The sequence below is a fragment of the Phalangium opilio genome, unplaced genomic scaffold, assembly GCF_054372755.1.
Source record: "Phalangium opilio isolate 3A_F unplaced genomic scaffold, DU_Popi_V2 ptg000048l_1, whole genome shotgun sequence".
NCBI classification, from domain to species: domain Eukaryota; kingdom Metazoa; phylum Arthropoda; class Arachnida; order Opiliones; family Phalangiidae; genus Phalangium; species Phalangium opilio.
This window is the reverse complement of record NW_028324170.1, coordinates 3,607,852-3,634,752: the sequence shown is the minus strand read 5'-3', so window position 1 is coordinate 3,634,752 and position 26,901 is coordinate 3,607,852. Positions and strand designations below refer to the sequence as shown.

At 33.0% G+C, this 26,901-nt stretch overlaps 3 protein-coding genes across 4 annotated transcripts in view; 2 read left to right on the top strand and 1 right to left on the bottom strand.

Annotated features, from left to right (window-relative positions):
* Window positions 1-926: 926 nt before the first annotated feature.
* Window positions 927-11,142, top strand: AcCoAS (acetyl coenzyme A synthase). The gene is made up of 16 exons (XM_089839476.1): window positions 927-1,426; window positions 7,659-7,750; window positions 8,061-8,164; window positions 8,324-8,396; window positions 8,459-8,534; window positions 8,601-8,712; window positions 8,777-8,892; window positions 8,962-9,154; window positions 9,224-9,357; window positions 9,427-9,559; window positions 9,620-9,676; window positions 9,737-9,817; window positions 9,881-9,989; window positions 10,054-10,253; window positions 10,321-10,366; window positions 10,564-11,142. Exons 1-16 carry the CDS (start codon window positions 1,074-1,076, stop codon window positions 10,764-10,766), a joined length of 2,082 nt encoding a protein of 693 aa, XP_089695602.1. The 5' UTR covers window positions 927-1,073; the 3' UTR covers window positions 10,767-11,142.
* Window positions 11,143-11,484: 342 nt separating this feature from the next.
* LOC149673756 (uncharacterized) lies at window positions 11,485-14,502 on the bottom strand. 2 transcript variants are annotated; one of them, XM_089839483.1, is made up of 4 exons: window positions 14,231-14,502; window positions 12,595-12,994; window positions 11,875-12,464; window positions 11,485-11,804 (listed from the first exon to the last, which is right to left on the bottom strand). In XM_089839483.1, exons 2-4 carry the CDS (start codon window positions 12,990-12,992, stop codon window positions 11,656-11,658), a joined length of 1,137 nt encoding a protein of 378 aa, XP_089695609.1. In that variant the 5' UTR covers window positions 12,993-12,994; window positions 14,231-14,502; the 3' UTR covers window positions 11,485-11,655. The 2 variants fall into 2 exon arrangements, with proteins under 2 accessions (XP_089695609.1, XP_089695610.1); XM_089839484.1 differs by lacking the exon at window positions 14,231-14,502 and adding an exon at window positions 13,066-13,498.
* sano (CABIT domain-containing protein serrano) overlaps window positions 12,327-26,901 on the top strand; it is a 42,197-nt gene continuing 27,622 nt past the window's right edge. Inside the window, exon 1 of the mRNA XM_089839469.1 lies at window positions 12,327-12,481. The gene's annotated coding sequence lies outside the window, so the exon portion shown is untranslated. The remainder of the gene's footprint in view (window positions 12,482-26,901) is intronic.

The window sequence follows — 26,901 nt, the reverse complement described above, 5'->3', positions numbered from 1 at the left end:
TTTTAATAAATTGGTCTAATAGTATGTTTGAAATATTTTTTTTAATAAATTGGTCTAATAGTATGTTTGAAATATTTTTTTTAATAAATTGGTCTAATAGTATGTTTGAAATACTTCAATAAATTGGTCTAATAGTATGTTTGAAACATTTTTTTTTAATAAATTGGTCTAATAGTATGTTTGTCATTGTTTGAAATATTTTAATAAGGTGACCTAATCGATTTAAATGGTGTAATCGGAAATTCTAAATATTTTAATTAAGTGGTCTGATCGAATATTTTAATTAAGTGACCTAATCGAATATAAAATATTTGTTTATACGAATTTTAGGTTAATTGCAACTTCATAATTAATATTTGAGGTTGTGATTTAATATATGAAATTTTATCTTAATTTTCCTTTGAAGTATTGTTCGCATTAGGGAGCGAGATTTTTTAATATTTAAAAAAGAAAAAAAAAGAGAAAAACAACATTCAGTTTGAAATAAGCTTATATGCTTTGATTATAGTTTACAGAGTTTATTAAACCCAGGTAAAATGTTTTGGTTATTCCAAATAACTAAAACATCAGGTGATTTCCCGAAATTATAAACGTTAAAATTTCAGTTTAACATTTTACAGTACTGCTAGTCAAAACTCGTATCAAAATTTCATTTTTATAAAAAGATACTAAGGCATAAGGACTTCTGAAAAATAATCAAATCAAACCCAAGAAAAGTTTAGAGATCTTCTGAAAATAAATAATAAATTAAAGATAAATGCGATCGAGACCCTTAGACGCTAGATTTTCATCTGATGCATTACAAACCTTACAGCGTCGGATGCTATCCATCCCCTCCCCCCAACATCATATTTACCTGTTCTTACCCCCTTTTTAATACCCCCCTCCCCCCTGAAGGAAGAAAAACATCTCTGCCTCTGAGTATCCAACCATCACATCAAAACTCCCGGCTCTACAGACACTAGTTACTTCACTGATCTCTCTCGGGTGACGGAGAAATCGGAGGCCCCAAATACCTTCGAACTAATTAATTTGAAGTTAAAGTTTAACCAGGTTAAAGTTAACTAATCAATATGGCAATCGGTGACGAAGGGTCAAATTCTGACCATCAAGACCATCGTGGTCCAGTTAATGGTGTTTACGAACCCAATCCGGAGGTACGTCAAGTAGCCCATATAAACAGTATGGAAACCTATAGAAGAATGTACAAGAGGTCAATCGAGGATCCCGAAGCCTTTTGGAGCGAAATGTCAGAAGGGTTATATTGGAAAGCACCACCTCAAGGTGACTTTTATAGTTACAATTTTGACGTAGCTCGTGGACCCATCACGATTAAGTGGCTGGAAGGTGCCAGGACCAATATTGTTTACAATGCCTTGGATAGACACGTTCAAATGGGCAATGGAGAGAGAGTCGCCTATTTCTGGTAAGTTTCCTTATAAATTTTAATTACGTGTCAAGATACCCTGGAAAATGTCGGGGAATTTGGTCTGAAAAGGTCAGGGAAAATTTGAAAAAGAAAAATCATGGAATATTGACTCTTACAGAGGGACTAATCACTCTCAGATTCCCCGTGCACGTATTACGGGTTACGTGTACAACTTTTAAACATTACACTTACTCCCTTCAGTAATGGTAGACTAGATGGTTACTCTAGCCCCTTCACGTTTACTTAAAAAAGTCCATGATATGCAGTAGCGTCGCTAGGGTTTGAAATTTGGGGGGACTAAATCTGGGCAAACTAGTCAGTATAAGAACTTAATAAAAAAAATTGCATAATGGGTTCATTGTTAAATGTGTAGACCTTAAAAACTATCGGTAAATTTGTGTTAACGTGAAATTATTCGTATTTTAAAGATATACTACCTTTTATAAAAAATACGGAACCGATTATGAAGGATTTTCACTCGTCTTTAGTTTACTTTTAGTTTTGGTTAGCTTTTACTCCACACTATTGGGACTCCCTTCGAAAGAACATGAAACATTTTACTTCCATCTGTTTTTTCTTCAAAATTGTACTGTTTGATAGTGAAATTCATCTCTGCAGAGATGAAACTTAACGAATCTATCATTATAATTTTTTATATATTGCTACAGAATTTTAGGTTGCTAACAGCAATTTTTTGGTAGGGTTTACGGATTATTTTGGGGGGGCTAAGTTTGGGATTTGGGGGGGCTATAGCCCCCCCCCCAAAAAAGGCCTAGCGACGCCACTGATGATATGGTTCAGATATTGGTGAAAAAGTCCACTTACTTCCCATGACTTTATTTAACCATTCTAATAGTTTATTTTTGCAACTATTGTTAATTAATAATTTGCAATAACTTAGAATAAAGTTTATATAATTATTCTTAAGCATGTAAGGTTAAAAGCACTATAATTCTTTAGTTTCTTAACTTCCAAAGCGGAAACATTCGCCAAATTATAACCAACTTTTTTCCTTATACCATCCTTAGAAGAAAAAAAACCCTCCCAACTCCCGTAGACGCGAGGGTTCTGGGCCTATTTTCAAAATTACCCAAATAAATTAGGTTAGTTATTACGGTGCAAAATGAAATTTTATGTTTATTTTACTTCCCGTGTCAAATTCTAATTCAATAGCTGTAACCCAATGCCTTTTTGATTTTCCCGTACATTGTAGTTCGTAAAGTTAGTGACCCTTTGACGAAGATATTTTTTCACCATACTTTCAAATTTAATTATATTACAATACTTAGAGTTAATTGTTCTTTATGAAACTTTAAATGGCACACGTTGAATAGTTATTTATCAATTTAAAAGTATTCCGAAACTAATCTTAGCTGTAGTTCTTAAGTTATGAGAGGAAGGAAAATACCAAAAACACCATGCTTTTTCTATGGGACGCTAAGCCTAAAACCGATATATATTCCCCTCCATAATATTTTTAATGGTTTAACATTCCCCTAAATAAATTAATTAGCGAAATTACCCTAATTAATTTATACGACTACCAGATGTAATTACGCAATGTAATTACGCAATTTAACTGATTCGACACTGCATATCATAATTTTCCATATGTAATTTATTTTAGCTGATTATTGATAAATAAAATAGCTGATATATTAGTTTTAATCAATATTAAGGATGATAATTAAAACGTTTCTCGTCAATGAAATATAAATTGAGTTTACGTAAACTAAAAATGTCGTGGGAGATGATAATTAATTGCATAAGGAACTATTTATAAATAAAGCCGTCTTTTTTGCTAAACCCTAAATTTTTGAATATTTCGTAATAAAAATTAAAATCAAGGACAATTTAAATTGAAGTCACCAGAACTATTGTCTTTTTAAGTATGGAAATTATATCGATTTCTGTCCACAGAAAGAATATTTTCTTCTGTAATGATATTTATTTTAAAGTTTTTTTTTTTTGTTAACTATGAAAACCGGATGTTTTCCTAAGATTATACCTTAAAAGCCACTTAAGAAAAAGGTTCGTTCTCACGTAATTTTAGATGTTTCTTTGTTTCCTTTAAAAACAAGATGGAGTCAGTGATAGTCCATAATACTAAACACATCTATCTTAAATAAAATTGACCTCTACTGCGCATGCCTGAAGCTCGTAACATTTTCAGTGCATTAGGAATGGGCATTTCACATTTCCTTAGAATCTATTCGCCAAGTCGTTCCAAGCTTACTGTCACGTGACATTGCATAATCACTAATTCTTTTCACGCCCCTATATAACCCTACATCCCTTTTAAGAACTTTTATAAACCCCGAAAATATATTAACAAAACCTAAACAGCTACTACCACTACTTCTACGCCAGCTGGGATTAAATTAATAGCTTCAACAATATAGCTGCTAAAAAAGGTTTTAAATTTTCTAATCTCACGGGCTAAGGGACTCGCTTGGCTTCGTTTTGAGAGAATTACTATGAATATTACTGGTCCAACTTGGATTTGGATCGCCGATTTCTCCTCTTGATAAATCCAATACCGTGAAATAGTTCTTTAACATTTAAAACGCGTCAAGGTATTTGTCCCGTAAAAAAAAATAAAAAAGAATACGACAGTAGAGTTGGTTATCTTTGTGATGATCCCTTTGCTCCTGGAGCGCTTGTTTCATCGAATGCCCCCAGAGATTTTGAAACAATCCAAAGAACGCCTTATTAGAAAAAAATATAATAAGTTAAATTAAATCAGGTTGTTTTAAAACACTGTTATTTTCAATTTCGAATTAATTTATGATTGCCATTACCAAGGGCCATACTTAAAAATTTGGAGACAGTCTTTTGCCAATGGGGTATTATTGGCCCAAGGGCTTCATAATTTATTTAAGTAGTTAATCAACGAAATTAAATTCTTATGTATATATAGGATAGGGTGTTTCTGATAAGTCTGGCATAAGTTAAGGGGGATCATGTTTTTTGGTCGATTTTGAGTCGAAAATGTAACTTCTATCTCCATTTTGTTTCCCACAAGGGACACTGTTTTCAAGTTATGATTTTAAGAGTGTTTTAGGGATGACCCCTTAAGTTTAATTAAGAAATCATTGTCTTTCAATTTCTTAATCAAATCATAATTTGAAAACGTTGGCCCTTTAGGGCAAAATGTCATAGAACTTTTTCGACTCAATTACTCAAAATCGCAGACAAACAAATATGTTTTTTTTTGTTGGGTCGTATGGAAAATTCTACTTTTAAGGTACAAGCTCTGACTACGCCCATGCGATGGATGTCATTCAAGTTATAATTTTATACCAGTCATCTAGCGAACAATTACACGAGTCACGTCAAAGCTAGTACACGGTGTATTTACACATATACCGAGTGTAGGTGTCTTCTAGACTGTTTGTTAGTTGTTATTGTAAAGGGTATTTGAAATTTTACAGTAAGTCTGGTCTGGTTTTCTATTTCTATTCATCAAATAATAGTACGGAAAATTAATACCTGATTGATTTAGGGCTGATTATTTATTATCCTTCAATAGAGGACATTTAGGGCTATAACAATCTCAAGGGGTTTTCATGTAAGCTTTGTTAAACGAGAGTTATGTCGTAGGGGTTAATTGTAGGTGGTTATATTTTTTTCCCCAGGTTTGAATTATTTACAAACTTTGTTTGAACGAACCGTACTTTAATGAAGGACAAAGTATGAGGACAATTTGGGCTATGATATACTCAAGGGATTTTCCATGTAATCTTTGTTAAACTAGAGTTGCGATATTTCAAAATTGAGGTTACAGGTGGACTGATTTTCTCTGGGAGTCTAAATTAGTTATAAAAACTTTAATTACTCGAACCCTAATTGGTGTAGCCCCAAGAATTTAGGATCGTTTGAAAGAAAACCATTAGAACTATGACATCTTCAAGGGATTTTCCTGGAAATTTGGTTAAGCTATAGTTATATCGTTCCAAAGTTCAGGGTTCAGGTAGTAGCATAATTCATGGGGGTCTAATTAGTTACAAATTTACGTTAATTAATAGATCCATAAGTGACGTAGCCCCAAGTTTTTAGGATAATTTGAAAGAGTAAAAATAGGGTTATAATATAATATACTAAATTAATTTCTCTGTATGCACCTTTAAACTATGGAGTTACTTCGTTTAAAATTTTAGGTTCAATTATTAGCCTAATTTTCTCTGGAGGTCTAAATTAGTTACAAATGTTAATTACTAGATCCCTAAGTGGCTTAACCCCAAGTACTTAGTTGATAGAACTAAAGTTTAAGCCTTTAAACTAAAGTTACGACTTTCCAAAGTTGAAAGTATATTCTACTATTACATTACTAGAAATCTTCAAACATGAAATCTTAATAAGATTTTCTTCAGTCGTATGACGAAATTGCAAGCGTTTCTAAAATGTTTGTCTAATTTATAATGTATTTATTTTATAAGGAAGTTACGAGGCTTAAATAATACCACATCGGAAAGATTTAAAAATAAAAGTAAAGAAATCCTGATAAACGCAATAGCGAAAAAGACCACAAGGAAATTCTTACAAAAATTAGGCCTATAGGACTACTTTCCAGAATTTCTTTTTTTATTATTATTATTACATTAAAAATCCTCTAAAATCTTAGTAATACTAAACTGTTATTTTTCCTTCTCATGAGAAATACTAAAAATTTATTTAAAATATTAAACGAGGAAAAAAAATTAAAAACGCTTCATCCATCCCCATGAGTCAACACCGACCAAGTAAAGACTGAAGATGTTGAAGGAAAAGGTCAATTAACATAATATTATGCTTTAAAAGAATGTCCTTTTTCTAAATATAAAAGGAATTAAATATTAAAATATAAATAAATTATCTCTTATTACAAAATAATTAGTGCATTTAATTAGTCTTAAAAATAATCAAGGACTACTGCCTCGCCATCCGCCATTGATTTTGTGGAGTCTGCTATCTAGAACCTCTTACCCCTCTCAGCCTGTGATAGAATGCAAACAATCCCGTAGGGGTAAGTGGTTCAATTTAGCAGACGCCACTAATTGGTTTAGTGGCGTCTGTTACACCGAACCAACCTTACCCTTACCTCTCTCAGCCTGTGAGAATGCAACCAACTGGTTCAATTTAGCAGACGGCACTAAATCAATGGCGGATCGCGAGGCAGTAGTCCTTGATTATTTTTAAGAATAATTAAATGTACTAATTATTTTGTAAGAAGAAATCATTTATTATTATTATTATTTTCTTTTATACTTAGAAAAAGGCCGTTCGTTTGAGATATAATGTTATGTTACATGAACTTTTGCTTTAAACGCGACATTACCAAACTTATTGACTTATGAAAGTAATTGCGAATTCGAATTCCAAGTGCAATGTCCTTAAGCGTGAAGATACTCGCGGTTAAGGTAGTCTTTTAAATTTCTCTACGAGCCAAATACCCGGTTACCTACCTGCTAAACTTACCTCCTGTCCATACGGAGACCGGTTTTGGAAGGGTAAGGGTAAGGGGGGAGGGTTATCCATGTTTGGTTTATTTTGGTATAAGCTGTCAAATGTAAATGGCCATCCCCGAGGTAAAAAATTCCCCGTATCTTTAACAAACCTAGACCTGCTACGTCACGTGTGTGTAAGTTTGTTAAAGGGGTGATCATACGTCCTGGGACATTGGCCTTTAAATAAAGGGAATATGAAATCAAATCATTTATTTTGTATTAAAGACATAAGTTTATAAGATGTATTCCATAAGTTTGTCACTGGTTACAAACTGGAGCTTGTCATGAAGTGACGTAAGGTCATAGGCTCTAGTAAAGTGACTCCTGGTGAGGCGCTGTCAAAGGCTTAGTATATAGACTAAATAGGAAGATGGACTGCAAAATTAACCGAGTGTAGCACATCAATTTTCGCTTGTCGTTCTCGAACTGGCTCGAGCTGTAAGTCTCTAGCATCACGAAGTATAGGTAGTGTCATACTTATGAAAAATATCTTATAAACTTATGATAAAGGTATATTCCCTATTATATTTGGGTTCTGTTCGCATTTGTTTAAAAAATAAATTTTTTAAAGATGAATTTTTGTTCGGGTTGCGTTCGCATTTGTTTAAAAATAAATTTATTCAAGATTAATTTTAAATTTTAATAACTTTCTTAGTTATTTACCGATTTTGACCTTATTTGTCTTAAATTGAAGCTCTTGTTACGTTCTATCTGTTTCTGTACTAAGTTTAATTAATGTACAGGGAAGGAAATGATCCAGGAGACGAAAGCCAAATAACTTACAACCAACTGTTGGAGGAAGTTTGCAAATTTGCCAACGTTCTTAAATCTAAAGGTACAATACGTAATTTCCAACCAGTTTTTATTTTAATTATTAATTATGATTTAATTTTCTTCAATTATTTCTTAATAATATTATTATTATTACTATTATGACGCGTAATATTTAAAATTATAGGGAAGTTTTGGGATTAAAGCAATGCCAGGAATTTGTTTCTGTAATTAAATGAATTAATTTAAATTAGTCTTTGGGTTAGACCCAAGATTTTATTATGAAATTAAACTTGATTTTTCAAGGTTTTCAAAAACTATTCTTAAGCTGAGTTACTTTTATTTTTCTTATTTACAATTATTTTATTTATCAGGTATCAAGAAAGGTGATACTGTTGCGATATGTATGCCTATGATATTACCATTGGTTATCAGCATGTTGGCATGTGCCAGAATTGGAGCCATACATTGCATAGTGGTAAGAATACATATCCTTTATTGGTTCAAAGTCCTCGGGGTTACAAACTCGAGGGACAAAGAGATACGGGTCACTTCGCCGTAACTGGCTCTAAGGACTTGAAAGGATAGTGTCCGATTTCGTGACGTATCTGACCATGTCTCTTTACTTTTCTTGCAGTTCGCTGGATTTTCAGCGGAATCATTGGCTGGTCGAATCTTAGATGCCAAATGTAAAATATTAGTTGTAGCCGGTACGTTTTTGGTTCACGTTTTCAATCCACAAGTAGTCCCGTACTAAAGTAATTAATTTCAGATGGCGTATGGCGAGGAACGAAACTAATTAACATCAAGGAATTGTCCGATACTGCCTTAGACAAATGTAAATCCAAGTAGGTCAAATTTGAATACATAGAAGAGACTATGGTAATTAAGTTTATTTACTGTTCCCTTGGCAGAGGACATCATATTTGTAGCGCCATAGTTTACCAACATATTGGACCATCAAAATCCGTCTTGAGAAATGGTTTGATTACTGTTCCTGGTAAAAGACCTTCGTATGATGCGGTGGTAAGCTTGGGACTTATCAAAAAACACGATGCAACTTTACTCAATGTATAAACTTGACCAATAGATTCCGTGGAATGGCCAGAGAGATACTTGGTGGCACGAAGAGATGTCTGTTGCTAGTTCCATCTGCGAACCTGAATGGGTGGACGCTGAGGATCCACTGTTCATGCTTTATACTAGGTTAGTATCCTGTTATTCATCATTAGCTTATTTTACAAGTACTTGAGAGTTCCGCTTGTTAATTTACAGTGGTTCAACTGGAGCTCCCAAGGGAGTTGTCCACACGACGGGCGGTTATATGATCTACTCCTATACTACTTACAAGTACGTTTTTGACTACAAACCAGGAGAAGTATTCTTCGGAACCGCGGACATCGGTTGGGTAACGGGACACACTTATAACGTTTATGGATTACTTCTCAACGGAGCTACTGGTGTTGTTGTAAGTGTCTGAAATGTCCCTCAAGATTACGTTCCGGGGTTTACTCATAATTATGATTGCTCTATTAAGTTTGAAGGTATCCCGGTTCATCCGGACCCTGGTCGTTACTGGTCCATTGTAGAAAAACTTCAAGTCAATAAGTTTTACGCCGCACCAACCGCTATTCGTGCACTTATGAAGTATGGCGAAGATTTTGTGACGAGGTAATTACAACGAATTTAAAAACTCTTACTAGGTAATTAACTCATCTATTTTAATTACTCATATCACAGATACGACAGAAGTAGTTTGACCCTGTTGGGTTGCGCTGGTGAACCCATCAACCCGACGGCTTGGAAATGGTACTATAACGTGGTTGGTGAGAGACGGTGTCCCATTATTGATACTTATTGGCAAACAGAGACTGTAAGTACTTAGTTAAGCAATTCACTAAGTCCATATTAAAGTCTTAATCATTTTCAAAAGGGTGCCGCTGTATTGAGTCCAATTCCGGGATGTACTCCACTTAAACCCGGTTCGGCTGTAAGTAAACTTGAAGTTAACTTATCAAGTACTTGAAAAGTAATTTTGTTGTTTATATAGACATTCCCAATGTTTGGTGTTGTCCCTACTTTAATTAACGAGGAAGGCAAAGAAATTCGCGGTCCAGGCGAAGGTTACTTGGTAAGAGTTAATTATTAAGATTAATCTTAATTAATCTTCATTAAATTTATCCTTAATTTAAAGGCCTTTAAAAGACCATGGCCTGGAATGATGAGAACTCTTTGGGGTAACCATGACCGATTTGAAGCTACTTATTTTCAAAAGTTCCCTGGTTACTACGTCTCTGGAGATGGTAATTGTACCTCAATGCTCTAATGGTAAAGTATTAATTATTTAATGTCTTGCAATCAATCAAGGCGCTATCCGTGATGAGGATGGTTATTTTTGGGTGACCGGTCGTGTTGATGATATGTTGAACGTCTCGGGACATTTGCTGTCAACGTCCCAAGTTGAATCGGCTCTCCTGGAACACAAGGCCGTTGTGGAGAGCGCCGTTGTCTCTCATCCTCATAATATCAAGGGACAGTGTCTCTATTGTTACGTTGTCCTCAAAGAGGTCAGTGCTTCCATAATTTGCCTAATTCTTAAAATTAATTTAAGTTTTTTTTTAATTGATGTTTAAGGGTTGGGAACCTTCTGATGGAATCTCAAATGAATTAAGATTAAAAGGTAAGTGTTTAGGTTTTCAATTAAAGCTTATTGTCTCGGATTCTGATTGAGATAGATCCAATATTTAGTATCGTAAGGTAGAGGACAATTTAGGCTATCACATTTCGAAGGGATTTTCTTTGAAACATTGTTAAACTAGGGTTACGACCTTCCAAAATTGTGGGATTGTTTTAAAATTAAATATGAAACTTTAATAGTCCGAGCCAAAATTGGACCGTACGCCAGTCCTGATTTTATCCATTACTCTTCGGGATTACCCAAAACGAGATCGGGTAAAGTAATGCGAAGGGTTTTGAGAAAGATCGCGGTCAACGAGCGTGACCTCGGTGACCTTAGCACTCTGGCGGATGACGAAATCATTGATGAACTATTTAGAACCAGATCACTCATTGAAACATAAACCAAGTCCAAACTAGCGCTGTAACATTAAAAGAATTACTACTAAGTTTTGCGATGACGTCATGAGGGACATAATATATTGCACTGTGATAGAGATATATTTTTGTATAAAATAATTACCACCCAAAATCAATCTGGTATTTCTTGCCTTTTTGCCGTGCGTTTGTAACTAATTATTGAGTTCTGTTAATTTGCAATCAATTTATGACATCAAAACAACAACTATAATAATGGGTGAGGGGCTTTAGTTTAAATTTGTTTTAGTCAAATTTGTTTTACGTCAAATTTAAAAATTGGGCATTGGTTTAGTTAAACCTATTTTTTTGATTGTTTGTACATATATTTTATTAAAGGTTATTAAATATTATAAGACTTAAGTTTTGTAGCGTGTTATAATTCGAGTTTAAAATTACTTCTAATTACGTTCAAAAAAAGGCAAATGCTCAAAAATATCCACACAATGGAGTACAAAATATATTAATTAAGGGTTAAGTTGTTAATTAATTAATTAATTAAATAAAATGTTAATCAACACACTTCATAATATCGGAGGACTGTTTATTATTTTTTTAAATTTGTTTATTCAATTAATTAATATCGTTTCATATTCTTTAAAATATACATTTATTACTTCTTGGCGGCGCTGGTCTTGAAATGGGAGAAAATTTATTAAACTTAAAAAAAAAATGCTCAAATTGTGTAAAACTATTAAAAACGAGTCTATAATGGAATTAATAGACTAAATATTTTTTTTTCGTAAAAGTTCGTTGCTTTTTAGACTTTAATATCTACAGATGCGTAGTAAACCAAAATTGATGATACTGCGCATTAAGGCCGCGTTTTGTCATCAACAGATGATCAGTTTGCTCGCGAACGTCGGTTAGGCCTAATTAATACGGGCAATTTATGTCGTAAAGTCTCAAATTTTCAAGTGTTTTTCCAACATCGGTACAATAAAATCCAACTACTCTGGTCTTCAAATCTTCCGGTAATCGTACCAACCATCCAACATTTGAACATGTGCAACGGAAACGATTATCTAAAACGATAATTAATGTCTACTTAATAATTAACTCCTTTCTATTAGGCCTACATTTTGTGAAACTCACCGTATGTTTCAACGCAACCACTTTCGGCTAAGGCCATGCCGTTCAACACTGGTTTAAAATGCGCTTGAGGGAAAGACTTCAAAGCGTTCGAAGACAAATTCAACAGAAGAGGGTACTGATTACTGAAAGCGCCATCCGAAACGAGAACCATTTGATTATTGGATAAATCTAAGTGTAACTTTGGATTAGGCCTAGCTAAGGCGAAAGCGTCGTTGTTCAATACGGCCAACTTGTTAAATCTCAAGTTAAGCCTTTCCAAGGCGTACAATCGCTCGAAGGCGAAGGAACCAACGTAGGATATCTTGTTGTACGACAAGTTTATCTCTCGAAGTTTGTCATTTGGTCCGAACGCGAAGTCAGGGATGGTTTTCAACGAATTGTAATGCAAGTCCAAGTACTCCAGTTTCGGAAACGAAGACACGTTGGCAAATGGGAATTTGTCTAAATCGTTGTGGATTATTTCGAGTCTCTTAAGACTCTGTTTCGATGGTAATAGGACGTCAAGTTCCAGTGACTTCAATGTGTTCTTTTTCAAGTAGATGTACTCAATTCGTAATTTACCAAAGCCACCTTCGTTTAATCTTTCGATTCTGCAAGTACATTGATGGTAAGTCCAAATTTGTGTAGTAAACAAGAATCAAGTATGGTACGCACTCAAGAAACCCTCGAAGCGCGTGTCATACTTATTGTTTTCAAGTTACTTATGAACAAGTTACCAACCTTGAATTTGTTACGCTGAGTTTACCAATCTCGGTACTGGGGTAATGCGTCCTAAATGCTTGATACAAACTATAAGCGTTAGCTAATCGATCGCAAGTAATTAGAATGAAGGATTGTGGTCCGTCGCAAGTACACGGATAAATATCATTCGCATCTGGACACCACCATTTTCCTCCCGATCTTTTCCCATTGTTATTAGCAATTGAGGGTTGTCTTTGAGGTGTATATCGTATTTGTTGCGAGGGTCGGTTACCCCAAGCTTCACTCTTAACTTCCACAAAGCTTTCACTCGTCTTAAGCTCTTCCTTCTTCACCTCCACGAAGCCATCCGCAAGTACTTGTCCATTTAGATAGGATAGTAAAATCGCGACAATGGTTTGCGTAATAAATTGTTTCATACCTGGAGATTGAAGTTAAGTTAAATGACATTAGAGAGGTTGACTTTAGAAGTGTGTTGGTAATTGACGGTACTTAAGTGGTTAATGACGGTACTTCTTTTATAATTGGGATAAAAACAAACTCGAAAATAGGTGCGCAACCAGGACAGCTATACAAACACTATACCTATGCTTCGATAATTTAGATTAAGAATCGTTAAAACCGCAAAGACCAATTTTTGTCCAACTAGCTCGGTCCGATTCGAAATTGAAAATGATTTTATTGTTTTCAAATTGGAATTTGCAAACCGCGTATGTATGTGTCCATCAGGACTACGTAGTCCAATTTATATTATAGTTTAATTGTTCTTTCTAAACTGTAAAGGACCTTCAAAAAAATATTGACCAAGGTCTATAGAATTGAAACGGGCTATTGAAAGACAGGATATGTAGTTCTAGCTTTAGGCGTTGTCTTTCTAAATGGTCCAGTCTCTTAATGAGGGTACATGTTGTCCAAAACGCGATTACACCTTACCAACGCAATCATTTTATGATAAATACATTGTCGCAAAGAGTTGTTATCAAGGTTAATCCCATGAATTATATAAAATAAAAATTTTGATAAACGGTCTTAAAGAACAGTTAAAATTTCAAAGTGAAATAGGTAAAGTGTTTTTGATATTAACTGACTGTATATGAACATATTGAAATTATGAACACTAAAACCACCCTTACAACTTTATTTTTTTATAAAATATACTATTGCAAGGAACTCTTTGAAATTTTAACCACACATTAAGGACCCTAATTTTAGTTCAGTGGAATTTTTTTTCAAAGCAGCAAACACAATACGAAAAAAAGTTGCATCCAATCATAAAACAATCCTTGCACATTAAATCCCTCATCAGGTCTTATCTAAGAGAGCTACCTTAGAAGAATAGCTCCTCAAATAAAAATATGACTGTCGTCAGTAGAATTTTTAACCTGAGATGTTACTTGGTGCAAATTATAATTAAATTAATTATTATTAAAACTGAATAAGGGGTTGCATTACACCGTTAATGATTACTTCTAAGGACAGATTAAGTCAGGTCAGGTTAAGATAGGATAAGGTGCTTGTACATTTGCGTTTCTGTATTCTTATAAGTAATCGGAACCAAGGTCTCGATTGGTGAAAGTGATCTTTTGATTTGAGCATAATTGCCCCACTATTCTTTTAATAAATATAATCTTAATGAGCAAATAAATTAAGTACTTACTTTGAGACTCACGTAGATATACACAGTTTTAATTGGAAGTCCTATTATACAACTTTAGGAATAGGGGAGAGTACGTAACTATGGGGATCTTTACGTGAAAGTGTTTCTATTTGGAATAAATTCCATCGAATGTAGGTATTATCATTTGGGAGGCGGATTAGAGTTAGACATCATTATGACGTCACGTCCGTTTCATCCTTCACTATCGTTTAATAGAACGCTGATCAAACAAAAGATGTTTATCCCATCCCTCTGTATAGATATTTCCCAAAATCCCCATTCGAAACGGAGCCCGGTGTGAGCTTTAATGATAAATTAGGTTAAAGTCTACTTACCAATCCGAGGGGCGGGTCACTTCCAACTTAGGTGTTTGTATCATGATTTGAAACGCGTTATAATAGCTAACCATTTTGAGATATGTCTCTAGGGAATGTTCTACACCTTATCTATGTGACAATAGTCGTTATTTTAGAAATATAACTTTCACCAGGTTCCACCTGTTAGCCTAGCTGTTCTTATATCCCTTTGTGTTACCTGTACACACCATTTGTCGTTTTAAGACTGGCTTGACCTTGGAAATTGAACTAGAATTAATGAATGAATATAGATTGTTTATCTAACCCCATTGACCCCGAATTTTTCCACAGAATAACAGCTTAATTTTGACAAGGTTTTATTTTTTTATGTGATTATTTTTATTTTAATATCTGCACCTTCTTCGATTGGTTATTGCTATTTAAATATAATTTTAATCACTAATATACGAATGGGCATTGAACCTCTATACGTATTTATTACTCCGGTAAAAACCCAGAATGCTTTAACAAAATGAAATAAATCATTTGTGAGAATCGTGATGCTCAAATTTCGACAATGATACAAAAAAGGTTATGGAATCGTAATTTTACATCTTTTCAAATATGGACCATTTCGATCATATTTTCAAATAACCTTTATATAATATTACCCAACACCGTGTGTCAGAAAGCGCTTAAAGGCATTCACGAGCTGGCGCGTGATTTAATTTAAAGTGGCCTATCTATTATATAAAAAAAAATATAATCATAATTCCTCGCGCCAGAAGATGTATTTTAAAATTTATCACGCGCAATTTCGTGACTAACTTTAAACGAAGTGAATATTATAGTCATTGATACGTTGTTAAAGTTGAGCCCTAGATTTCAATCGAAATACCCTAATAGGAAAATACCGTTAATCCCTTAAATATAAGGAAGTTTTTAGCTTTAATATGAATTTTTTTAAAACTTTCGCTTAATCTAGCTATAGATAACAATACTAGAATATAAAATGTATATTATAGTTCTTTCTTTTTGTTGTTGTTGCAAAAAATTGGGTTAAATAGACGTTATTAAAAATATAATAGACATACATTTAATTGACGACAAATTTCGTTATTATACTGTATTTATTGACAATTCATTGTCATGGTAAATGTCTCAAAGTTTTTTGAAATGCGTTTCAGTTGATAACAAAGTTGATTAGCGTATCCTGTAAAAATAACATATATTTATGATTTGATAACCACGTATTTTATAGCGTAAATACAAACATTGCGATGTATTCAGTCCTAAAGAATGTCCAAGTACAAACAACCACAAAGTTCAGAGAAAGGTCTCACTTTGAACTTCAACAACTTCGTGAACTCCACTGGCTTTAGACCTTAAATAAAGAAAAGAAAAGAACGAAATAATAAATAACAAAAAAAAAAGAGCCCTGTTCATTATTATACATTCCGCGTGTTTTCAGATCTTCTCATATTACAAGAAAAATTTAATCTAATAGCCCTCGAATTTTCATCTCGATTCGGGATTCGTTTGCGTGACCTTTTGTTTAAGGGGAGAACCTCTCTTCCTCATTCTCGCAAGGACGTCTCAAACGAGGGGCTCATCACCCACTCTATTATTAAAAAGAAATAACACGTTTCAAACAGAGACTAACATCGGTTAAGTAACTTAAGTTTAATTTAATGAATTAAGAATCGTCTATTATTTTTTGGCGACCAAATTAACACACACAGTGAGTTTAGGGCAATACATTATTTACTTTCCCTCTCTCGCTCCTACCTTTACACATTGTACCATAAGTTCATAATAAGATATGTTCTATTAATAAGTATGACAATACCTATACTTCGTAGTGCTAGAGGATTAGAGCTATTTCGAGAACGACAAGCGAGAATTGCATGACTACACTCGGTTAATTTGCAGGCCTTCCACCTTCCTATTTATTCTGTACTAACTAAGCCTTTGACAGTGCCCCACCAGGCGTCGCTTTAGGAGAATCTATGACGTTTCATTTACGTATATCGCTTCATTACAAGCTCTCAATAGCCAGTGACAAACTTATGGAACATATCTTATGAGCTTATTATTGTATTTTGAAATGAATTAGTATATTTCTTGAAAGTGACCTTGATATAACAGAAAACAATAAAAGATCCTAATTTACGTTTAAATTTATCTCGAATAACCTTGATAGATTACAACCCTAATGAAGATAAACCTTGATATACTTGAACGCAAATGATCCCCTCGCTCGTGCATACCGTGTAGTTACTAGTTATTATATCATTATATTTTAGTACTGTAAGATCACCAGTGTTTCAACTTAAGACTACGACGTGTTGAATTAAAGAGTGAACCACCCCTCTGTCTGGACTCTCCCATAGAAGTTAGCTCTGAAAGCCATGCATGTACCTTTTTCTTTCTTAACCTGCATATAACGAAACTATTGTTTTAAAGTCAAAAATTCCAGACGAATAACCGGCCATTTTCTTTCCGTTACCGCCGGGTGTGACCCTTGACCTTTAACTGGAAGTGAAAAATTATAAATGTGGTTTAAAATTTTCGAGTCCTGAGTAAGGGCTAAGAATTTGTGATTAATAATAGCTTCCCTTTGTTTGTTACGATATATTTTATTTTTTTATTTTTGCGAGTAATTTAAACTTTTAGAACATACATGTGACCTCTGAAAGTTAGGGTTAGGTTTTTTTCTTAACACGTGAGTAGATGTAGTAGGATCGTAAGTTTATAATTGTAATCATTAAGTGTAGTAGTGAAGCGATAGACTCAGTGGATCAAAATACATCCAATTAGCGTATTTGTTTTTATTGCACCGTTTATTTTGACGAGCTAGGGCTATAAGTGGACAAGAATACAAAGATAAATGTACACTAAATACCGAATGCTACGTAAGTCGCAAATAACAAATACAATTAATAACAATTAATGATATAAATACATTTGATAACAATATATTTAGAATAATATTAATATACCAAATATTATTACATTAAATTACTTTAAATGCATTTTATTTGAGAAATTATCCTTTTAATTTAATTTAAATATACTAATTATACGTATTTTAATCCCACTAATCAATTTCCGGCGTTTTTTCATCGTTATATAATGCGAATTTTTAAAAAGATATAATCAAATTTCAGGTTCATGATCCGGTCGTAAATCTATATTCAATGATATATTCGAAACGAAATTAATTTTCTACGGAATGTCAACATTTAGAAAGTGATATATTCGTTAAATCTATTGAATAATAGTTTCATTTGACCTCTGACCCCCGATGACATTTACCTACGAAAAGAAATACTGATTTCCTGGTTAGGTGTATGGCTAAGGAAATCTAAATCAGTGGTCTGCTATTTTAAATTTTGATATACGATTGAGTAGACGTTTATATAAGGGGGGGAGGGTGCGTTCAGGGGTGAATCCCCCGCTGGTAACCCCGGAACGCGGTTATAAAGCACCATGCAAGTAACGCGAGATCTTGGTTACGTTCTTCTATCCTTAAACCACAAACTCACTCCCCTATTATCAAAAAAGTTCTAAATTCTGATCCCTATCAAAGATGTTTTATGATCCAGCGTTGTTTCGTGAGATGGTTAGGTCCCAATTTAAACGGTTCCTTACAAACAAAACCAGCAAGTATTTAGTATCGTTTGTGCTATCGGATCTCCCAACTGTAGTTAAACTAAAGTTAGTTTAAAGTAAAGGGTTATCTGCTGGACAGTACGAGAGTTGGTCAAAGATTGATATAGTTACTTGCTCATGTATGTTTTATTTACTCGAATACCAATTTATGTATTGCCAAGGAATTATTATTGATGGATGGAGGTTAATTTGGGATTTTGGTTGGTCAAGGGATTTTTCTTTAACTATATCGTTAAACTAAAGTTATGACCTTTCAAATAAGGGTTCATGTAGCACGATGGGTCAAAAATTGGTGGTTATGCGTTCCCTGAAGTTTCAATTACTCGAGCCCTGATTAGTGTAGATCTTACTCATTAGTATTAGAGAACAATTAGGGCTATTGCATTGCTAAAGGAATTTTCCATTAAGTAATAATAAACTAAAGTTATGGCGGTTGAAAGATGGGGTTCAAGTTAGCGCGTGGAGACAAAGATTAGACGTGTTTTGTATTAGTTGAATTTGAAATTACTCGAGCCCTGATTAGTGCACATCTTAGTAATTAGTGTCGTTGAATAGAAGAAAATTTGGGCTATCACATTCTCCAAAGAATTTCCCCAAAAAATATGTTTGAAATAAAGTTATGACGGTTGAAAGTTGTGGGGTTCGGGTTAAGGCGTAACTTCCATATGTCTTAATAATTAAATATTACTTTGGTAACTCAACCATAACCGTCTTTTAACTCTGACGCCAAAAAAGTTGGCCCATCTATATTGGTAGAGAGCCCGCCTTGACGTTTGGCCCTCCGCGTCTTAGGTTATTGCCATCAAAGCTCATTTCGCCCAAAAACATTAGAAAAACTAGACTAGCTTAAGAACTTGAATACCGTTTTGAAATCGAGACTCGGAAAAAGTTAAAATTCGACCTCGAGTGTACTCAAAACTCGCTCGAAATAATTAAACAAGAGTTAATAATATATTTCTGTTATTTCCTATTGTAAAAATTGAGAAGCGAGGGCCCGGCTAGTTTACCTTGAAACACGTTTAATACAATATTGAAAAGACATCAATGTGATGAAAATACCACACCATGATGAACTTAATAGGGACTTGGACGTATACTACGTCATGCAACGTCACACTAGACGATATTCAAACTTTATCTAGCAGAAGTGTATTTACTATTAAATGGGTAGAACTGTGCTTACACTGGTCAAGTAAGGCACATTATTCAACATGTTTCAGGGGCCAATCAATTTTCGACCCAAAGAACACATACTTTAATTTAAGAGAGGACTATCAGAAACACCCTTTATATTTTTTGTTAAATGACAATCCAATCCTTATATAGGTTTTATACCGAATTTTTCTAACAAGTGTCCGACACCACTGCGTGTCGTTAATGAATTAACTTTTGTCTTCAATTTATTTATTATTTCTTTTTTTTTCTTAATTTAATTACGATTTGGGGGAGATGTTAAACATGTTTTTGAAACCGGATTGCGAGAGATATATAGAGAGAGGTCCTCTTGTCATGATCCTCGTGGGAATGTTACTTTAATAGCATGGCTATCATTTTAGTTTCGATTTTATTTCAAATTCTTTACCCCTAGGGGCCAACTTTATATCGGATTCTCCATTTCGTCCCATAACCTTAAACGACGCCATTTTGTATTTGGTTTAGTAACGTTGTTTCTTATTATTATTAATAAATATAGAATGTTACACGCCTGAAAAAAAATGGGTTTTTCTTATCGGTTTTAAATCGATATTTACCGGTAATTTTGCCAGGGTAATTTAGGATTTTTTCTGGTAATTATTGAAAAAGTTAATTACAGTAGCTTAATTTATTGCCAAAATTCGTATTGGTCAAATATTTCACCAGAAGTCCATTAAATTAGCCTAGGAAGTAAACAATTACAATAGCTGGTTTAGCGTACGTCCCTGTTGGGGTAAGAACTCCTTTTAACTCCATGGATGGGGATTTGCAATTAGGGAAAGTTCGAGAACACTAGTTTAAAGAGGAAATTTTGGTCTATTAGATTTGCGTGTTGCAAGGACCCATCTTATTTACAAGCGGAGATTTGACAAAAGGAATTTCAATATTATGGAAATTTGTGGTTTTCTGTTCAAATTTTTGATTTTTTTTTAAATGCGTTTTCCGGAGAATGCTTTGCCATTAGGGAAAATCCGAGAACATTAGTCTAAAGAGGACATTTTGGTCTATTAGATTTGCGTGTTGCAAGGACCCATCTTATTTACAAGCGGAGATTTGACAAAAGGAATTTCAATATTATGGAAATTTGTGGTATTCTGTTCAATTTTCTGATTTTTTTTTAAATGCGTTTTCCGGAGAATGCTTTGCCACTAGGGAAAATCCGAGAACACTAGTTTAAAGAGGACATTTTGGTCTATTAGATTTGCGTGTTGCAAGGACCCATCTTATTTACAAGCGGAGATTTGACAAAAGGAATTTCAATATTATGGAAATTTGTGGTATTCTGTTCAATTTTCTGATTTTTTTTTAAATGCGTTTTCCGGAGAATGCTTTGCCATTAGGGAAAATTCGATAACACTAGTTTAAAGAAGACATTTTGGTCTATTAGATTTGCGTGTTGCAAGGACCCATCTTATTTACAAGCGGAGATTTGACAAAAGGAATTTCAATATTATGGAAATTTGTGGTTTTCTGTTCAATTTTCTGATTTTTTTTAAATGCGTTTTCCGGAGAATGCTTTGCCATTAGGGAAAATTCGATAACACTAGTTTAAAGAGGACATTTTGGTCTATTAGATTTGCGTGTTGCAAGGACCCATCTTATTTACAAGCGGAGATTTGACAAAAGGAATTTCAATATTATGGAAATTTGTGGTTTTCTGTTCAAATTTTTGATTTTTTTTAAATGCGTTTTCGGGAGAATGCTCTGCAATTAGGGAACGCTGATTCCATAAGAGATACGTTAACATCCTTTGAGTATGTCATAGCCCTATTTCTTACTTTTCCAATGATAATAGCAAGAACGGATTCATGCTCATATCAGCATGAATCCGTTCTTGATAATAGATACTTGCGGTTACAACAATTATTGCTCGAGTAATTACGCAAAATAGACCAGTTCATGAGCTTCTCTTCATAACATTAACATGGAATTAATTATTTTTCAACAGAGAAAAACATTTTATAATCACACAAATTTGCATTAAATTTTCTTTTTTAAATTAACTTATTTCCCAGCGAATATGCATTTAAGTTTAAGTCCTTTTGAATTTTCATGTTATCTTACGCTCAGCCAATCCTTATAGGAGGGGGCCCCGTACTCGAGAAAGGTCAAATTTAGGGGTAGGTAGTTTAAAGTTCAAGTAAGCCGTTTAGCGAGCGTGGCACGCGATTTCGGTTTTCGGAGCGAATTTCGCCGCTCCTTATTTTTTCTTCCAAAAAATCGTAATAAAGCGAACATTGTTCGATGCCAAAAGGTCCCCCCCTCCCCTTCCACCTTCTATGGCAGCGTATTATGGCACCTTAAATCAAGTCCAAGTGATTTCCAAGTTTTTATAATAAAACTAAACCTAACTCTGTGCCTTAACTTTGAAGGTACGTCTTTAAATTTTGAAGAAAAAAAAAGAAAAAACCGAACCCGCTTTCTTTAAAACCAAAATGAAAAAAGTCTGTATTTTTACTTTTTATTTAAAGAAAATCTCTAAAAGAAGTTTTTGCAAGATTTTGCTTTTTACGTTTTTTTTATATCTGTCAGATCCGGGTCCTGCGGAGAGTTTATTATTCCAAAGATTTCTATGAATCTCTATAGAACTTAGAAGTCCATTGATATTACGTTTTAAAAGATATCTTACTTTCGTTTTTAGTAATAATATTAAATAATAAAGAAAATTTAGTTTAGCTTTTGCAGTTTTATAAAAAACAGGCGTTATAAGTTAACGTCAATGGTGGTTGTTGAAGGCACAGATATTAATATTTCTATTAGTTAAATTAATCGTATTTACATCTAATTGTGAAATTAAATAAATAAACGAGTTAATTAGACTGTTATTCCTCGTTTAAAATAAACAAAAATTGTGAGTGTTGCATGGATTGAAGTCACAGGTTTGCTTTACTTCAATTAATCTTAATTACGAATTAACATCATAATTAAGTGAGATTATTAGGTAATTACAGAATTATTCCTGGTAATTAAAATTACATTACTCCTACTGCGTGATTAAAGGTACAGATTATTGATTATTTCAAATAATTAATTTTAATTCTAATTCGTAATTTAATTAAGCGAGATAATTAGACAAAGTTACATTATACCCGCGCTTTTAAGTACAGAAATAATGTATATTAATTTGTTATAACTGAAGTTTTAATTTTTAATATTTTTATTACTTCTAAAAAATAGACTTTGAATCGTAATTATAAATTCACGCGTTAATTACGCCAGATAATTAGGCAATTACTATGTTATTCCAGGCTTCCTTTAATGATTCATTCTAATCGAAGAGAAAGCATCTCTCATTTACATAAATTTAAAATTCAATGTTGTTTTCATTCCCCCCTTTTTTATGGGCCTCAATATAAATCATAAATATCTCTTCAGACTGTAAGAACGTTATCTTGAATTAGTAGAAATTTCTGTAATCGCTGACAAAATGAAGTAAGAAATATTAACGTCTGAAGAGACCTTAATTCAAGACGGAACTAGAATAAATAACGATATACCCAAAGATTATAATATGTTTTGTGTTCAAATGTAATTTGCATATCTCTATAAATACGAGGGGTTGGATACTATTTACTAATTTTCCAGCTATAAAATGTATTTAAATTTAGTAAAAAATTGTAACAAAACAATTAGTATTAAAATTACACTTAATACTAATGTACCTTAAAAAGAAAGAAAAAATGGGCTAATATCCCGCCTCTCTATTAACCAATGTTAGGGGCTTAGGAAATTTAATAGTTCCAGACAATATATAACAAATTTATTCAAAGTGTTTCTTTTTTTCTTTCCTAGGAATAAATACGCTTTGAAACCCGTTTTGTCGTCCATAGAGCATTCGAATATTTTTTATATAATTAGCTAAATTACTTTCCGTAGCGTAGCTCCCTCTGGCGATGGCTTTAGGTGCCTTAGGTGGCACCAGAGGGCTCTGACGTAAAATGATGACGGTTGAACGACCCATAGCGCCCTCTAAGATCATCGCCCGAGTGACATCAAGCCACGCCACCTAGCAGTACTGCCAATTTAAAGAGACCCCAAACAGTGAGAGAGAAATTTATTTAGAAAAAAGGGGAACGGTACAATTTCATCCCTCCCACCACATCCTTAGACGTTACAATTAGGTGTTTATGTTAGTTCCGTGTGAAGTGATATTAAAAATATTTAAATGTAGCGTGATCTCGTGAATAAGAGTTTATTTAATTTAAATATACCAATTTAGATTTAATTTAGGGGTGCTAATTCCATTAATGATGTTAGTTTATTGATATATAGGGTTGATATTATCGCTTTTACAGTCGACATTGAAATAATCAGTAATTATAAAGATGGTTCGAAAATACCCGGGTTTTATTGGGTTTTTCTGGATTTGATTGTATTTTTTATAATTAGCAGGTGCTTGCTTGAAATGTAGAAATTGTCATTAAAAAGTCACTTCTTAGTAAGAAAAAAGTCTTCAAATGTTTCACAAAAAATATTATTAAATAATAATTTGAAGTTGAAACAAATATTTTAAAGTATCTTTAAAATTATATAATTTTTTTGCATTTAAATTCATCAAAATTGAAGATTTAAGTGATGGGCTGTTTGTGATAGATTAAACCATGATAAAACCCAATAAAACCGGTGTGTTTTTGAATTCGAACCCTGATTATAAATTTCAACTTAACACCGAGTTTAAAGTTAGTAATAAGATTGCCAGATCTGATATAACTATCTACATCGTACTCTAAATAAGCGTTCCATACTCTATTAAGAGTATTTAAACATTACAGTTAATTTTCAAATTTAAAGCGTAGACTTTTTTCACTAAGAACTAAGCATTAAACATTAAACATTATCACTCGCTAGTCAACTGGAGGAAAAGAGAAACTTTAACCTAGGGCTATATCGAACCACACCCTGACGTGTCAAAGGTCATTCCCATGTTGAAATGAATAACCCCAAGCCGCTGCTTTTTCTTTTTCTTCATACGGGATATACCAGCACCACCAGAAAATGTTCTAAAAACTCGATAGAAAGTTTTATTTTATACTCTCTATAAGCTAGCTACTATTGTACGTACATACATACAGTGGGATTATATTTAAATTTTATTTAAGTTTCTTTTTTGTTAGTTTTGTTAGTACAAATTTGCTTTTGGGCGTATCTAGGTGAAATTGGGATTTGGCGTATCTATCTTTACAGAGGCTGAACTTTGTTATTTTTTCCGTCGAGTCGCTCTCTAAGAAAAGGTCTCTGTTTAGAAATTTTGGAAGAAAGTTTGAAATTCGTTGGGCGTGTTTGTAATATATTTTGCATACACTTTTTGTCGTCGGGAAAAAAGTGGGCACCTTTTCTTTTATTTTGTTTGAATAATTTATTTTTGAAACATTTCAAATGAATGATTTTTAGAGAAAAGGTTTTATGCCTTTATACGGATTTAATACCCTTTTATTATAATTATTAATTTAATTATTTATTTAAGAAACTATTATTTTAATTTAAAATATTAATAATCATGGTTTTAAATGAAATTTACATTCTTTTAAATACGCTTTTATTACAATAATAATAATTACTTATTTGAGAAATCATTATTTTAATTTAAAATACTAATTATCTTGGTTATATTAAATGAAATTTACATTCTTTAAAGTGCGTTTAAAATAATTAATGTGTTTAAATTTAAGAATAAACACTAGTAATTATTAAGTTAAATACCCTTTTCAAAAGTCGAGGGGTAAAGATGAGGCATAAAATTCTATTGGACAACTAATACCACGTGACGCTCCTATAAACGAAGTAGGCCTAAACTTACTGCACGAGTAATCATTTGAATTAGATTAATTTCTAGTATCTTCATCTATATTAATTATTTTAAACGCATTTTCAAATTAATATCAAACTTCTTGGATGACCCTTGATGAAGGTCGCGTAAATTTAATAATTAACAAAAAATTATAATTAGATACGGTGAAAGATGTTCCAACCAATGTACCGTTTGTTGTCCTGTATCTTTGCATTAATTAATACACGAGATGTTTAAATTACTGTTAATTAAATATCGGTAAATTAATTATAAAGAGATACAAATTGTAAATTTGAGATTGAAAAGAATAGAAGGAACTAGATAGAGAGAGAGACGATTTGTAGGAAATGCAATAATCCCGTTTTTCTGCTTTTAAAAAAATTCATCGTTCTCTTATTAAAACGCTCCACTAGGTATCATGTCTTGTTCTAACTTAACTCTCCCTCACCTCCCCCTAACTCCCCTCTAGCTGTTTTAATTTATTTTAAGGGTTTTTTTTTCTCTCTCTATAAATATATATATTTAATTCTCGTAACAGTATCCCCCGGGCCCGGGGCTTGCCTGTCTTATTTTCTAAGCGGTTTTTCTATAAGAGGGGCAAAATTAAACTCGCTTCTTTTGCTTTTCTGGACGAGTAACTTCAAATTGATGCGTTTTACATATTATGATTTCATTCGGTTAAGTCATATTTTCACTCAGGGGCAAGAATAGTTTCACCTGAACGTTATTTATTCAATCTAAACATGATTAATTTAATCTAAACATGATTAATTTAATCTAAACATGATTAATTTAATCTAAACACGATTTATTTTAGTCTAAATATAATTAATTTGATCTAAAAACGATTTATTTTAGTCTAAATATAATTAATTTGATCTAAAAACGATTAATTTTCGCCTAAACACGATTAATTTTCGCCTAAACACGATTAATTTTCGCCTAAACACGATTAATTTTCGCCTAAACACGATTTATTTTCGCCTAAACCTGAATTATTTTCGTCTAAACACGATTAATTTTCGCCTAAACACGATTTATTTTCGCCTAAACCTGAATTATTTTCGTCTAAACACGATTTATTTTCGTCTAAACACGATTTATTTTCGTCTAAACACGATTTATTTTCGTCTAAACACGATTTATTTTCGTCTAAACACGATTTATTTTCGTCTAAACACGATTTATTTTCGTCTAAACACGATTTATTTTCGTCTAAACACGATTTATTTTCGTCTAAACACGATTTATTTTCACCCAAACACGATTTATTTTCACCCAAACACGATTTAGTTTCACCCAAACACGATTTATTTTCACCCAAACACGATTTAGTTTCACCCAAACACGATTTATTTTCACCCAAACACGATTTATTTTCACCCAAACACGATTTAGTTTCACCCAAACACGATTTAGTTTCACCCAAACACGATTTATTTTCGTCTAAACACGATTTATTTTAACCTAAACAAACTTCATCTCTACACTCTAAACATTTAAATCGCAACCAAATATTCCAAACAAGATTTAAATCAATGATCAAAAAGCAATTAAATAAAAATAAAACAAATCTGATTAAACCCGAAATAAGGAATGCGACACTTATTAGATTGAGAACTATAGTTCTTCCAAATAGATAGCGGAATCAATTAGCATACGTGTTTTCATTTCTAAAGCAGCTAGGCTAGGCTAGCTCGTCAGCTAGTCTGAATATG

Bases quoted from the DNA above. Each gene is read 5' to 3' on its own strand.
- LOC149673756 (XM_089839483.1), bottom strand. From the start codon at position 12,992: ATGAAACAATTTATTACGCAAACCATTGTCGCGATTTTACTATCCTAT. The intron at 12,465-12,594 runs GTTGGTAACTTG...ATGTACTTGCAG, and splicing joins CTCAGCGTAACAAATTCAAG to AATCGAAAGATTAAACGAAG. The intron at 11,805-11,874 runs GTGAGTTTCACA...TTATCGTTTTAG, and splicing joins TGGTTGCGTTGAAACATACG to ATAATCGTTTCCGTTGCACA.
- AcCoAS (XM_089839476.1), top strand. From the start codon at position 1,074: ATGGCAATCGGTGACGAAGGGTCAAATTCTGACCATCAAGACCATCGT. The intron at 7,751-8,060 runs GTACAATACGTA...TTTATTTATCAG, and splicing joins CAACGTTCTTAAATCTAAAG to GTATCAAGAAAGGTGATACT. The intron at 9,990-10,053 runs GTAATTGTACCT...CAATCAATCAAG, and splicing joins TTACTACGTCTCTGGAGATG to GCGCTATCCGTGATGAGGAT.